The sequence below is a fragment of the Peromyscus californicus genome, unplaced genomic scaffold, assembly GCF_007827085.1.
Source record: "Peromyscus californicus insignis strain IS unplaced genomic scaffold, ASM782708v3 Scaffold_4__1_contigs__length_199733344, whole genome shotgun sequence".
Classification (NCBI taxonomy): Eukaryota; Metazoa; Chordata; class Mammalia; order Rodentia; family Cricetidae; genus Peromyscus; species Peromyscus californicus.
Window position 1 is genome coordinate 162,225,891 of NW_026294562.1, and position 15,215 is coordinate 162,241,105.

Consider the following 15,215-nt stretch of genomic DNA (forward strand, 5'->3'; position numbering starts at 1 on the left):
TTTAGGAAGCCTCCATTGCACCCCAAAGGGTGTGCTAAGGTGTGGCTAAGCGAGGTCAGAACCCTGAGAGATCTTGTCTCAGGTGGATGCTATTATTTTCCAATGATGCTGTCATTTCCACAGAAGTATGAAATTGGAGAATCCTACACATGCTGCCATCCCTGTGCATCTGGTGGGCCCCAAAGTGCTCAACAGATGTCATTATCCGTGAACACTAAAGGGGAGCTGCCTTATCTGGTTTGGAGCTTACTGTGCCCTCCCCCCATGCCTCAGTGGACACGGAGTGGTCTTCTAAGTTGGGATCCATTCTGTGTCTCCAATGTGGCCCCCAAAACTAATGTTAGCTAGATATAGTGGTGCACGCCTTTAACCCTAACACTTAGGAGGCAGAGGGAGGTGTATCTCTGTGAGTTCAAAGACATCCTGGTCTATGTAGTAAGTTCTGGGCCAGCCAGGGTTACATAGAGAGACCCTGTCTTGAAAAAACAATAACACAACCCAAACAAATAACCAAAACTGAACTAACTTCAAAGAAGGCCTCTAGAAGGTACTGGATTGAAAGAAAATCTCCTTTCCCCTGTTAGGACAGTGACTTTCAATTCAGTACAATTCTGCCTCTTGGAGGTCGTTTGGAAATGATGGAGTGTTGTTGGTATCTATCACAGTGGAGGCGGCTGTTCTTGGAAGGTCCCACACACCTTGTAGTGTATAAGACAGTTTACACGGTGAAGACTTGCTAACCAGGCATGGTGGCTTCACTGGTAATTCTAGCATTTGGGAGGGGAAGGCAAGAACCCTAAATTGAAAGCCAGCCTAGGCTACATAGAAAGAACCCACCCCCCTCAAGAACAGGCCAAATCAAGAGGTCCCGTGGAAATTCCCCACACAACCCAGGTTGTTGCTAAGACATTGGTTTCTTCTCTGCAAACTGACAGCAGGGCCCCGTTGCCCAGGACAACACTCCCACAACTCATTGAACGTGGAGAAGTTGAGCTAGTATTACATGGAGCCTTTGCCCCTATGTTCTAGTGTCTTTGGTACAGGAAGTTAATGAGAAACTTAAACACCAACCTAGCCACAAAACCTTCGACCTACAATCTGTCCTGCCTTCAAGATGTTCTTGGGCAATGGTGGCACGGAATTTGTGGGAATAACCAATCAATGTTTGATTTGACTTAAGGCCCTCTCTATGAGATGGAACCCACATCTGACACTGCCTGGTTGACCAGGGACCGTAGACTAGATAGCCTAAAGATCTAGGGTAAAACCAAATACTACTGATCAAAAAAAAATGTCAATAAAATGACTCCCACTGACATTCTGCTATACTCAGGGATCAGTGCCTTATCTAGTCATCGTCAGAGAAGCTTCCTCCTGCAGCAGATGGGAAGAGATGAAAAGAACCACAGCCAGACAATGTGCAGAGAGAGAGACCTTGGAACATACATAAATGGGATGTCTCCATCAAATCACTGCCCTCTGAGCTCAGGGAACCCTGCAGAAGTGGAGACAGAAAAAGTGTAAGAACCAGAGATAACAGAGGATATGAGGAGAACAGGCTCCTCTGAAACAACTGAGCAGAGACCATATGCACTCAGAGCCTGAAGCACAGGGCCTGAACAGTTCTGCACCAGGTCCTCTGAGTATATAGTACAGCTTTCAGCTTCGTGTTTTTATGGTACTACTGAGTGTGTGAAGGAGTGGGTCTCGGATTCTTGTGCCTGCCCTTGGGGCTCTCTTCCTTCTCTTGGTTTGCCTTGTCCAACATTGATGGGACAGTTTTATTTTATCTTACTATATTTTATTTTGTCACGTTTGGTCGTAATCTCTTAGAACCCTGTTGTTTTCCCTTTTTTATTTTGTTTTGTTTTATTTTTCGAGACAGGGTTTCTCTGTGTAGCTTTGAAGTCTGTCCTGGATCTCACCCTGTAGACCAGGCTGGCCTTGAACTCACAGAGATCCGCCTGGCTCTGCCTCCCGAGTGCTGGGATTAAAGGCGTGTGTCACTGCCGCCGGGTGCCTGTTGTTTTCTAATGAGACCGAAATGGAGTGGATTCAGAGGGGAGGTTTAGTGGGGAGAAACTTGGAGGAGTAGAGGGAGGTGAAACTGTAATCAGGATACATTGTATGAGAAAAGAATCTATTTCCATAAAAGAAACCCTAACTAAGACACCATCCCTGGGCTGGTGGTCCTGGGTTCTATAATAAAGCAGGCTGAACAACCATTAGGAACAAGCCAGTAAGCAGCACCCCTCCATGGCCTCTGCATCAGCTCCTGCCTCCAGGTTCCTGTCCTGCTTGAGTTCTTATCTTGACCTCCTTCAGTGATGAACAGTGTGATACAGTGATGGTGGTGCATGCCTTTAATCCCAGCACTCGGGAGGCAGAGGCAAGTGGATCTCTGTGAGTTTGAGGCCAACCTGGTCTACAGAGTGAGTTTCAGGATAGCCAGGGCTACACAGAGAAACCCTGTCTCAAAAAAACAAAAACAAAAACAAACCAACCAACAAACAAACAAAAAAACAGGCTAAGTGTGGTACACTCCTGTAATCCCAGCACTTAGGAGGCAGAGGCAGGACTGTTCTCCTAAGGCCAGCCTGAGACACATAATGAATCCAGACCAGCCAGTGCTCTGTGTTGAGACCCTGTCTCAAAAACAAACAACATCGATTAAAATAAAACAAACAAAAAACCAAACTGGTCTGGGAGGATGGCTCAGTAAAGCGCTTGCCTTGAAAGCACGAGGCTTCAGTTCGATCTCCACAACCCAAGTGCTAGTGGTCTAGCATGGGCTTGCCATCCCAGGGCTGCCAAAGTATAAGCAGCAGGTTCCTACAGATCTCTGACTAGCAAACCTAGCCTATTCAGGTTCTATGCCAACAACAGACACTGTCTCAGACAGCCAAGGCTACACAGAGAAAACTTGTCTTGAAAAACCAAGAGAAAAGAAAGAAAGAAAAAGAAAAGGATACACTGTCTCATAGAACAAGGGGGGTGTCACCTCCTGAGGACACCCAAGTTTGTCCCAAAGTTATCCTCTGGCCTCCACAAGCATGCACACACATGGGCACCCACATGAATACATAATACATACATACATACATACATACATACATACATACATACGTACGTACGTACGTACATACATACATACATACATACGTACGTACGTACGTACATACATACATACATACAAAGAAAGAAAGAAAAAGAAAGAAAGGGAGGGAAAGAGAGAAAGAAAAAAGGAAGAAAGAAAGGAAGGAAGGAAGGAAGGAAGGAAGGAAGGAAGGAAGGAAGGAAGGAAGGAAGGAAGGAAGACAAATGGCAAATGTTGATTTAGGGAAACCACTGTGTGTTCCCAAAGAGGACCTCCATATTTCTGGTTACCCTCTTTATTTTGCCTTGTTTTATTGTTTTGTTTGGAGTCTCACATAGTCCAGGCTGGCCTTCAATTTGCTGTATAGCTGAGGATGGCCTTGAACTCCCAGTTCTCTCGTCTCACCCCCTAGTGCTTGTGCACCACCACACTTAGCTATCAGTAGCCCTCTCTAAAGGTGAGTGGCCCAGCACCCACAAGTGCAGCTCACAGCATCTCTGGAATAGACTGGGCTGGGCCAGCCAGGAAGCTCTGCCCTCCAGAGGCAAGCTACTGGTGTTAAGAGGGTCTAATCAGGACAGATGTGGGTGACATGATGGCTATGGTGGGAACACAGGGGCTGGGCTGAGGAGCAGCTTCTCATGGCAGGCTCTCCTCTGACCTCCAGGTTCTTGTTCAAGGCCAAGAAGGTCGCCATGATGACCCAACCACCTACCACCCCTGCTCTTCCCCGACTCCCTCGAGATGTGGTACCTGCTGACAACCGTGATGACCCTGAGATCATCCTCAACACCACCACGGTGTGAACCTAGAACCCTCAACTCGGGGGACTCCTCAGCATAACAGGGAAACGTCAAAGTTTCCACTTCAGTGCTGCCATCCTTATAGCTGAGATACCCCAGCACACTGTAGAAAGTGTGGATAGAGCACCCACTGATGCGACCCTCTGAACCCTATGTTCATGAGTTAGTGACCTGAAGATGGCAGGGGGCTCAATGAAGCTAGAAGGCAAGCTAATATCACTCTTAGGGATCCCAAAGTCCAGAGGGTAAACTAATATAGATCAACATCCGGGATCAATTATAATATAAACACAGTACATGAAGTTCAAAAACCGCTCTAATATATTCCTGGGAGTAAACATCAGTAGTAATCCCACTATGGTTTGAGTCCTCAGGTGTTTGTTAAGACAGAAATCTTATTCCTGTTGGGCTTGCAGACACAGGCATGTCATCCCAGCTACTTGGGGGGGGGGCGCTGAGGCAGGAGGATCACACATTTAAGGCCTACCTGGGCTACAGAGGAGTTCAAGTCCAGCTTGGGCAACACAGTGCAGCCCCATCCCAAAATGTAAAAAGAGGGTTGGGGACGTGGCTCAGCGATAGAGCAGCTGCCAATGTTCATGAGGGCCTAGATTCTACCCTCAGTCCAGGAGGGGAGGGGAGGGGAGGGGAGGGGAAAAAGCAAAGAGAAACGTATCTTAGCACTTAGGACCTGAGGATCATAGACCACCTAGGGGCCACTTGGCCGAGTCATTTCACTGCCCGGTGCCTTCCACTGGAAGGACTGTGGCTTCCTCGCCAGTAAATACAAGGGTAAAAATGGTACACGCCCTCCCTCTCCTGCCCCCCAGTGAGGTGGCTGGACTGAGACTGTGGTTAGATTGTGTAAAAAACCACTTAGAGCAATAAGCTATTACTGTGAGCTTTTTTTTATTAAGAAAAATTTTGTTCATTTTACATACCAATCAAAGATCCCCCTCTTCCTTCCTCTCACCCCTCCAGCATCCCCCTCCCAACTCACCCCCTATTGTGAGCTTTTTTATTATTTTATTTATTTATTATTTGTATTTTATATTTTATTTTATTATTTGTCTTTATTTTATTTTTAATTATTTATTATTATTATTATTATTATTATTATTATTATTATTGTTGCTGTAGTCTGAAGAGGGGCCAAGTGTAGGGGTGTCACCAAATATTCCCAGGGGATTCCCCAATCTAAAAAACTTTGAGTAGTGAAACCAACACAAACCCTCAGCTCAGGGCTTCTCTCATCTCGTAACTTCATGGTGAACTCCCAGAATCCACGAGATGGATTTAGAGTCCCAAGAAAGGCCACCTTCCCGACTGACGTCTGGCCCTCTCTCTGTGTCCCCAGTACTATTACTCTGTGAGGGTCTTCGCGGGGCAGGAGCCCAGCTGTGTGTGGGTGGGCTGGGTCACTCCTGACTACCATCAACACGACATGAGCTTTGACCTCAGCAAGGTCCGGGCAGTGACGGTGACCATGGGGGACGAACAAGGCAACGTCCACAGCAGGTGCGGCACAGTGGGAGGGCTGCGTGCAGGCGGGAGGTTGGCGTGGGTAGGATCAGGGCCTCCAGCCACCAGCTTTGGAGCTGCCAGACTGTGGCTCCTGAGAACCTTCTGGAACAAGAGGAATCATGGCGCCCACCTCAGAAGCTTCTGTTCTCTGTTTATGGCCATTGCTCTCTAACTGCTCCTCTCTTCTGTTCTCTTTTACTCTCTTTTCTTCTATTTCGTCACCTCCCATTTCCCCTCCATCTCTTCCGGCTCCCACTTCTGATCCTCTTTTCCCCCTCTGTCCTTCTCCGTCCTCTTTCCAAGATGCCTGTGCTAACCTAAGGATTCTAGCTCTGGGGGGCCGGGGCCTGGGGCGTCGGGTTTCTGTGCTCAGTTTTCAGGTAGTGCATGTTTGGGAGTGGGGCTCTGAGGTCATGGTATTCCAGGAGTGTGGGAAGGAGACACCAGGGTCCCCTGGTGGAGGATGTATGCCGTAACCACGTCTGTCTTTTCCAGCCTCAAGTGTAGCAACTGCTACATGGTGTGGGGTGGAGATTTTGTGAGTCCCGGACAGCAAGGCCGGATCAGCCACACGGACTTTGTCATTGGCTGCCTGGTGGATTTGGCCACCGGCTTAATGACCTTTACAGCCAACGGCAAAGAGAGCAACACCTTTTTCCAGGTGAGCCCAGCCCCTCACAGCATCTGCGTTTCCTGGCATTCCAGGAGGACCTTTTATAATCGCCCCTAAGGTCAGACCCTGGAGACGTGAAACAGCCTAGTCTACCCTTGGGAGTCACCGGGAGACTGTCTACCTGAACTTCCGTTAAACATATGCCCAGATTGCGGGAGACAGAGAGGTCATAGAAGAGAGGTCTCTTTAGTCCCTCATGGGCGGGGTGACATCAGTCATCAGTTTCACCAATTAGCACACACACTGGGATGGCCCAAATCTTCAAGTGGGCTTTCCTTTTCAGCATTTTATTATTATTACTACCATTATTATTATTTAAATGTTCACATGTATTTTGAATATACAGAGACATCGAAGGAGCTGCCCAGTAAGTCCCTATTCATAAGTCCACCACCAAACTCTCTCATTCTTTGCCACGCATATGTCTAACCTACCTATTCTTTAGCCCGTCTAAGATGGTCCTCTCAACATTTTATTTATTATTATTTTTAATTTTTAGAAGTACCTCCCAAATAGAGTTCCTTATTGGGAGATTTATTTATTAGATTTTTTTATGTGTATGAGTGTTTTGCCTGCATGTACATAAATGTACCACGTGCATGCCTAGTGCTCATGGAGGTCAGAAGAGGGCATCAGACTCCCTAGAACTGGAGCTACAGATGGTTGTGAGCCACCATGAGGGTGCTAGGAATTGAACCTGCGTCCCCTTCAAGAGCAAAAAGTGCTCTTAACCACTGAGCCATCTCTCCAGTCCCTATTTTGTTACTTTATGAGACAAGATCTTTAGCCCAGGCTGGCTTTAAACTCACCATGTAGCCAAGGATGACCTAAACTCCTGACCCTCCTGCCTCCCAAGTGCTGGGATTACAGGCCTGTGCCACCGCGCTCAGCTTGCAAAACTGTATTTTAAATGGAGAATTTCAGAAATATACAGAAGCAGAAGAGCATAATGAGGCGCCAGGTCCCCATTACCAGCGTCAGCCACCACCCCCTCAGAGCCAATCTCATTCGTCTTTACGCCTACTTCCCTCCCACTCCCACTGGAGGATTCTGAAAGAAATTGCCGACATCATATAGTTTCATCTCTTTAAAAGATAAAGATTATTTTTAAAAGGCAGAGCCACAATACTGCTATCACCAAAGAGAAAAAAAAGGTCCCTAACTGCTCCTGACTGTCGTCAAATATCTAGTTCATGTTCAGCTTTCTGATTGTCTTGCAAATGTCTCCTTGCCATTTCTTTGTTCGGATCAGAATCTAAGTGGAGCTGTACCCTTTAATGGGTCCCTACCTCCTTTAGATCTCCTCACACACTTCTCTCTCCCTCCTTCCTTCCTGTTTTTTTTAAAGATAGGATCTTATGTACCCTAGGCTAGCCTATGTAGCTGAGGTTGGCCTTGAACTCCTGATCTTTCTGCCTCCACCTCCAAGTGCTGAGATTGCAGGTGTGTGCCACCACACACCACCTGTGTTCTCCCTCCTCCCTCCTTTCCTCCCTCCCTCCTCCCTCCTTCACGTGCCCTCTGCCCTTATGCATCTGGCCAGGGAAGCAGGCTGTGCTGTGGCTCTTGGCTCCTTACAGTGTAATCCCTGGGCCAGCATCATCTAGAATTTCATAGCTCTGCGGAGTCTCAGACTCCTCAGACCTGCTGACTGTGAATCTGTATTTTACTGAGATTTCAGGGGATTTCTGTGCAAGTTAACCTCTGGAGAGCTCTGGCCTAGCTGCCTCCAGCCTCTGTCATTCTAACACTTTTCTTGTCCTTTGGTTGCCTGTGAACGGGGGTGGGGGTGGGTCTGTGGGTGCAGTCAGGTTCCAGTTTGGTTCTGGTAAGGCTTCTCCTCACCAGTGTTGTCTGGGGAAGAGGAAGGCTCACGAGGGTAGGTTCCACTAGGCAGGTCGGAGGAAGCCAGTCGGGGGGGATGCTCTGCCTTCCGAAGAGTGAGTAGGGAAGGAGGGCTGTGGTGTGAACAGTGATGCAGCTGGCCAGTTACTCCGAAGGAGCTGGAGACTCTTGGCCTGGCTGCATCAGGGTGGCCCCGCCCACAGGTCACCTACGGCCACTGTGGACCTCCGGTGCCCAAGTATGGATCTACAAAATTGGGCCAGAGTCCACACTGCTTCCAGCCCACCTTCTCTCACACCTTGACCTCTTCTTCCTGGTCAGGTGGAACCCAACACGAAACTGTTTCCTGCCGTCTTTGTCCTGCCCACCCACCAGAATGTGGTCCAGTTTGAGCTGGGGAAGCAGAAGGCAAGGAGACAGGGATGGGTGCAGACCAAGACTGGGGGTGTGCAGAGGGTACCCGTGCGGGACTGTGAGGACTGAATCCTGGCCCACTCTTTCTTCCCAACCCACAGAACATCATGCCTCTGTCAGCCGCCATGTTCCAGAGTGAGCGCAAGAACCCAGCCCCTCAGTGCCCGCCGAGGCTGGAGGTCCAGATGCTGATGCCTGTCTCCTGGAGCCGGATGCCCAACCACTTCCTGCATGTGGACACTCGGCGTGCTGGAGAGCGGCTTGGCTGGGCTGTGCAGTGCCAGGAGCCGCTGATGATGATGGCACTACACATCCCAGAGGAGAACAGGTCAGGGCCCTGCTGGGCTCAGTGCCTTCCCCAACTACAACCCCGGGGCTCTACATGGTCCTAGGAGGTTCCAGGTTCTGGTCAGAGGACCCTGGCTTGGAACTGCCCTCCTCAGATAATCGACAGGGGGCTCTAGACCCACCTTAGGGAACCCCTTAGATCCATCCCAGTGAGCCTCATATCCATCTCAGGGGAGTACAGTTACACCCCAGAGACCCTAGACCACACTCCAGGATCGTAAATCCATCTCAAAAAGCCCAGACTACAATCAAACTCCCCAACCCAGACATTTCTCAGAAAGGCCTGACTATATTCCAGGGCCTCTGGGAGACTTGAGGCATGTCTCATGGAGATCCGGAACCCACTCTAGGGGTTCCCGACACACCCAGACCTGTGTTCACATAGATGTTAGAACATTTTTTAGGTATTTGATGGTGAAGGTTGAACCTAGGACCTCTCCCATGCTAGGCAAGTGTTCTGCCACTGGACTATAGCTCTTAAAATACTTTAAATGTTATTATTATCTTGAGATGAGATCTTCCCTAAGGTCCTGGTCTCATATAGCTAGGCTGGTCTTGAACTGACTATATTGCTGAGGATGGCCATGAACACCTTCCTCCTCCACCTCCCAAGTGCTGGGATTACAGGTGTCTCCCACCACACCTGGCACATTAAAGTTACTCCTGCTGGCCCACTCAGATATAACCAGGGTACTGGAACCTTCAAGAAAAAGCTCAAGCCCTATCTGGGGCATCTCAGCTACATCGAGGGGCTACCAGATATTTTCTGCTAGTCCCAGAAACTCCAAAGTCTTAGTCCATTCTAGAAATCCTAGGCGTAGGGTATGGAGAACCCGAGCCCCTTAGGGTCTAGCAGGACCACGGAAAGACTCCTGGATCCAGAGCCACAGCCCCTTAGAGCCTGACCCTGCGGGACACCGAGACCCCCTGCTAGAGCCAACAATTCACCCGAGCCTCTCTGAGGTCTCTGTCTCCCACTCCGTCTGACCCGGACCTCTGACTGTGCGCTGCATCTCTGCTGCAGGTGCATGGACATCCTGGAGCTGTCTGAGCGGCTGGACCTACAGCGCTTCCATTCCCACACGCTCGCTCTCTACCGCTCAGTGTGCGCCCTAGGCAACAACCGGGTGGCCCACGCTCTGTGCAGCCACGTGGACCAGGCGCAGCTGCTGCATGCTCTGGAGGACGCGCACTTGCCGGGTCCTCTGCGAGCAGGCTACTATGACCTCCTCATCAGCATCCACCTGGAAAGCGCCTGCCGCAGCCGCCGCTCCATGCTCTCCGAGTACATTGTGCCCCTCACGCCGGAGACCCGCGCCATCACGCTCTTCCCACCGGGACGAAGCGCGGAAGACGGGCCCCGCCGCCACGGCCTGCCTGGTGTTGGAGTCACGACCTCGCTGAGACCTCCGCACCATTTCTCACCGCCGTGTTTTGTGGCCGCCTTGCCCGCTGCTGGGGCGGCAGAAGCTCCGGCCCGCCTCAGCCCTGCCATCCCTCTGGAGGCTCTCCGAGACAAGGCACTGAGGATGCTGGGTGAAGCCGTGCGAGATGGAGGACAGCATGCTCGTGACCCAGTCGGGGGCTCTGTGGAGTTTCAGTTCGTGCCAGTGCTCAAGCTTGTGTCTACCCTCCTGGTAATGGCCCCCTCCGGTTTCCCTCCCCTCCCCTTCCACATTCGAAGGCGTGCAGCCGTCTATGTCTCCGTCTCCCACATGTTTACACATTCTACTACCTTTCAATTTACCCATCGTCTGCCCGTCTATATTCATTTTCCCTTGAATCCAGCTTCCTATCTTCTGGTTATGTTTCTCGGTATCTCCCTTCCCCCAGTTCGCCATCTAAACAATCAATCATTCGTTGGTTCATCCATCAATTTTCCATCCACTCATCTCTCCACTCACTTACATATACCCTCATCTTCCTACCCACAAGTACCTCCAATTTTCTGTTTTTCTGTCCACCAACATATTCATCCATCCATCTATCCACTTTTCAGCATCTCAACACTTTTCACCTATCTCAACACTCATCACATGAGTCCATGTTCCTCTATCCACACACCTATTTCCTTATTGATACATATTCCTTCATATAGCCAACAGTCACCTTCCCTTCGCCTGTGCGTCCATTTGTATACCCAGCCACAAACCATCCATTACCTTTTCATACTACATATGTCCATCCTCATGTATGTACATCCCCCTTTACTTCATACACTCATATTATTCATACACTCATATTACCATTCAACCATATATATGTATATATTTATTCAGCTTTTTGTACATAAGCCAGTCTACCCATCCATCCATCCATCCATCCATCCTCCAACTCCCATGTCTGTTTCCTCATTCATCTATACTTATTTATTTGCTCCTGCGTCTATCAGTCTGTCTTAGTCACTGTTCTATTGCTGTAAAGAGACACCATGACCAGGGCAACTCTTACAAAGGAAAACATTTAACTGGGGCTGGCTTACACTTTCAGAGTGTTAGTCCTTCATCATCATGGCGGGAAGCAGATAGGCATGGTGCTGGAGCAGGAGCTGAGAGCTTTACATCCTGATCCACAGGCAGCAGCCAGAGAGAAACTGGGCCTGGCATGGGCATTTGAAACCTCAAAACCCACCCCCAGAAACACACCGATTCCAACAAGGCCACACCTCCTAATCTTTCCCAAACCATTTATCAGCCGGAGACAAAGCATGCAAATATATGAGCCTATGGGGGACAATCTCACTCAGACCACTGCACAGTCTAGCCACCTGCCTACCTACACATCATGTATCTTTATTTCATCCATCTCTTCCACCATTTCCTTCATCTTTCTATCATACACTCACTCATTCACTCAGCTCCCTTCAGAACTCTATAATTCAGTCTTTCCATTCATCCATCCAACCAGTCAATCCTCTTACCTCTTAGCACTGGCTCCTCTGCCTCCCTGCTCCTCTCCTTTATATCTTTTCTAACTTCCCTTCCACACTTCAGTCTATTAGCATCTTCATTATATCAGGTGAGAGCTGATGTATGCTGGGACCTGTGTAGACTGTGTTAGGTGTAGAGTATGTCTTGTCTCAGAGTCATCCACATCCCGGCTTAAGAGAAAGACACTTACCCATGAAGGGAGTGGTGCTTATGTCTGACGATATGGTCTGGGCCGTGTGGGTGAGACATAGATGTGGACTGGAGGAGGGGTTAAGGAGTATCTTGATTATGTCCAACTCAAACCCCACTGTACTGGGGGATCTTAAGGAAAGTGGACAGCAAAGTGGGAATGGCATTCTATCTGTGGGAGGAGCCGTATCAGCCAACGCAGGCCTGGTCCTGGCATGTGTGGGAGAAGAAGGTCTGGAAAGCAGGCCTGGGGTAAGCCATGAGGTCCCCCAGGCCCCCGGAAGGACTCAGACCTTGCCCTGCAGGTGATGGGCGTCTTTAGCGACGAGGATGTGAAGCAGATCCTGAAGATGATCGAGCCTGAAGTATTCACTGAGGAAGAAGAGGTAGAGGAGGAGGAAGAGGAGGAAGAGGAAGATGAGGAGGAGAAAGAGGAGGATGAGGAGCAAGAGGCACGCGAGAAGGAAGATGAGGAAGAGGAAGAGGAGGAGGAGGAGGAGGAGGCAGCCGAAGAGGAGGAAGAGGCGCTGGAGGAGGGCCTGCTCCAGATGAAGCTGCCCGAGTCTGTGAAGTTACAGGTGGGCTGATTTTCCCGTCTTTAAGTCTCCATCCATCTGGGCTCTGGACTTTGTCCAGTGGCGGGCGGGGGGGGGGGGGGGGGGGGGGGGGGGGGGGGGGGGGCAGAGGGCGGGGTGGGGCGGGGCGGGCTGTGGAAAGGCAGCGGGGTGGTTCGCTTGGGATGCTCGCTCTGATTTCCACATGAGAGGAGACTTGAGGACCTGGGCCGGGCCCTGGAGAGGAAGAGGAAGCATTGGAAGTTTCAAGGAAGTCCCTCCTACTGCATGGCTGTCCGTCCCCCCCACACAGATGTGTCACCTCCTGGAGTATTTCTGTGATCAAGAGCTGCAGCACCGTGTGGAGTCCTTGGCGGCCTTTGCAGAGTGCTATGTGGACAAGCTCCAGGCCAACCAGCGCGGTCGCTACGGCCTCCTCATGAAAGCCTTCACCATGAGTGCAGCTGAGACAGCAAGACGCACCCGAGAGTTCCGCTCTCCGCCCCAGGAGCAGGTCCTCTGACCCCTAACTCTGGCTGGTCTTACTGTATAAACCCCAACCTCAAATTCCCCCAGGCCCAACTGACTCACATTGGTCACCTTCAAAACTGGTGCTTGACCCTTGAACTTACCTACTAACCTTTCACTCTCATGAGCTAACCACTGAGTCACCTGAGACCGATCATGCCCCTTACCTAACCTCCGCCTCTAGTCTAGTCTCAGATATTTTTCACAGGCTTACATTTGGGCTCATAATCTTAGAGAGAGACTTACAGTTGGACCTGTGACCCTTGACCCTGCTCTGAGATCAAAGGCCTTTGGTCTATCATTTAATCTTTCTCTAGATCAACATGCTATTGCAATTCAAAAATGGCGCAGATGAGGAAGATTGTCCTCTCCCTGAAGAGGTCCGCCAGGATCTGGTTAACTTTCACCAAGACCTGCTGGCACACTGTGGTAAGAAGATAAGTTCAGAGAGCCTTGCCCCCCAAAAAACTTTCTTTTTGCAATCTCTCCTGAAGCTTCATTAAGATTTACTGATCTAGCCAGGCGGTGGTGGCGCACACCTTTAATCCCAGCACTCGGGAGGCAGAGCCAGGCAGATCTCTGTGAGTTCGAGGCCAGCCTGGGCTACCAAGTGAGTTCCAGGAAAGGCGCAAAGCTACACAGAGAAACCCTGTCTCGAAAAACCAAAAAAAAAAAAAAAAAAAAAAAAAGGATTTACTGATCTTGCTGGGCCATGGTTGCACACACTTTTAATCCCAGCACTCGGGAGGCAAAGCCAGGCGATCTCTGTGAGTTCAAGGTCAGCCTGGTCTACAGAGCGAGATCCAGGTCAAGCACAACAACCACACAGAGAAACCCTGTCTCAAGAAACCAAAAAAGAAAAAAGAAAGATTTACTGATCTTAAACAGCTGGAGAGATGGCTCAGTGGTTAAGAGCACTGGCTGTTCTAGAGGACCTGGGTTTGACAGCTCACAACCATCTATAACTCTAGTCTCAGAATGTTTAATGACCTCTTCTGGCCATTTTGGGCACCAGGCACACACATGATGCACAGACTTACATGCAGGCAAAACATTCATATATGTAAAATAAACATAAATAAATCTTTAAGTTGGGAGTAGCGGCGCATACCTTTAATCCCAGTACTCAGGAGGCAGAGTCAGGTGGATCTCTGAGAGTTTGAGGCCAGCCTGGTCTACACAGTGAGTTCTAGGATAGCCAGAGCTATATGGTGAGACCCTGCCTTGGCAAAAAACAAAAACAAAAAACATGTATTGGTGCTATAAAATGATTGACTGATTAATTGAATGAATGAATGAATGAATGAATATATTGTTGAACAGCTAGATAATGAATGGGAAGATATGACAAAATGAAAATATATTTGGGAGGATGGGCATATGAATAGCCGGCTGTGGGCAAATGATTGGATAGGTGTGCAAATTGATGGACAGAAGGATGGATGAACGGCCATCAAGATGTCCCAGCAGGTAAAAGTACTTGCTACCAAGCTTGACAACCTGAGTTCAATCCCCTGGACCCACATTATCAAAGAAGAGAACTGACACCTGCAAGTTGTCCTCTGATCTCCACACGTGTTTCTTGGCGTGCACACAGACAGACAGACAGACACACACACACACACACACACACACACTCACACACACACACTCACACACACACACACTCACACACACAAATAAGTAAGAATTTTTAAGAAAATGGATGAAAAAATAACTGGGAGGCTGACTAGCTGGCTGGAGAGCTGGCAGATTCAGTGGAAGGAGCGCTGGCTGGCTTGGGAGTTGGCTGTCTTCTGTTGTTTCTGATGGGAAATTATCGACATTCTTACTGAGATTCCCTTGTCTGTGATTAGTCATTGTTCTCTGGCTGACTTTCAAGATTTTGTCTTTGCTTTTCAATGGCTTGAGTTGTTGTAGTGTCTAGATATGGAGCTCTTTGAGTTGATCTTATTTGGAATATCATTTTCTTGGAAATGTAAATTAGTATTTTTTAAAAAAATCAAGATTGGAAAGTCTTGAGCAATTATTTCTTCAATCTGCTTTTGCCTCTTTCTCTCTCTTCTCTCTGTCTGGGAATCTCATTATGAGTGTATTCTGTTTCATGGTGTCCCACAGTCTCTCAGGGTCTCTTGCTTTTTTTCATTCTTTTGTTTTTCTGATTTTTTAGGTTAGTAAATCTCTACAATCTACTTTTAAAAATATTTATGTGTGTGTGCATACCTGTGTGTACATGTGTGTGTGTGATCGGAGGTATGTGTGCATCTGTGCAGAAGTTAGAAGACAGCTTGCAGGAGTCCGTTCCTACCT

The 15,215-nt window shown here is 49.0% G+C and overlaps 1 protein-coding gene across 4 annotated transcripts in view; it reads left to right on the forward strand.

Annotated features, from left to right (window-relative positions):
* Window positions 1-15,215, forward strand: part of Ryr1 (ryanodine receptor 1) — a 132,607-nt gene that overhangs the window by 36,893 nt on the left and 80,499 nt on the right. For all 4 annotated transcript variants that reach the window (XM_052761262.1, XM_052761259.1, XM_052761260.1 and 1 more), the window contains 9 exons: window positions 3,765-3,897; window positions 5,258-5,418; window positions 5,920-6,085; window positions 8,264-8,350; window positions 8,458-8,684; window positions 9,729-10,341; window positions 12,129-12,401; window positions 12,691-12,891; window positions 13,223-13,334. In XM_052761262.1, coding sequence (XP_052617222.1) covers window positions 3,765-3,897; window positions 5,258-5,418; window positions 5,920-6,085; window positions 8,264-8,350; window positions 8,458-8,684; window positions 9,729-10,341; window positions 12,129-12,401; window positions 12,691-12,891; window positions 13,223-13,334 — 1,973 coding nt within the window. The remainder of the gene's footprint in view (window positions 1-3,764; window positions 3,898-5,257; window positions 5,419-5,919; window positions 6,086-8,263; window positions 8,351-8,457; window positions 8,685-9,728; window positions 10,342-12,128; window positions 12,402-12,690; window positions 12,892-13,222; window positions 13,335-15,215) is intronic.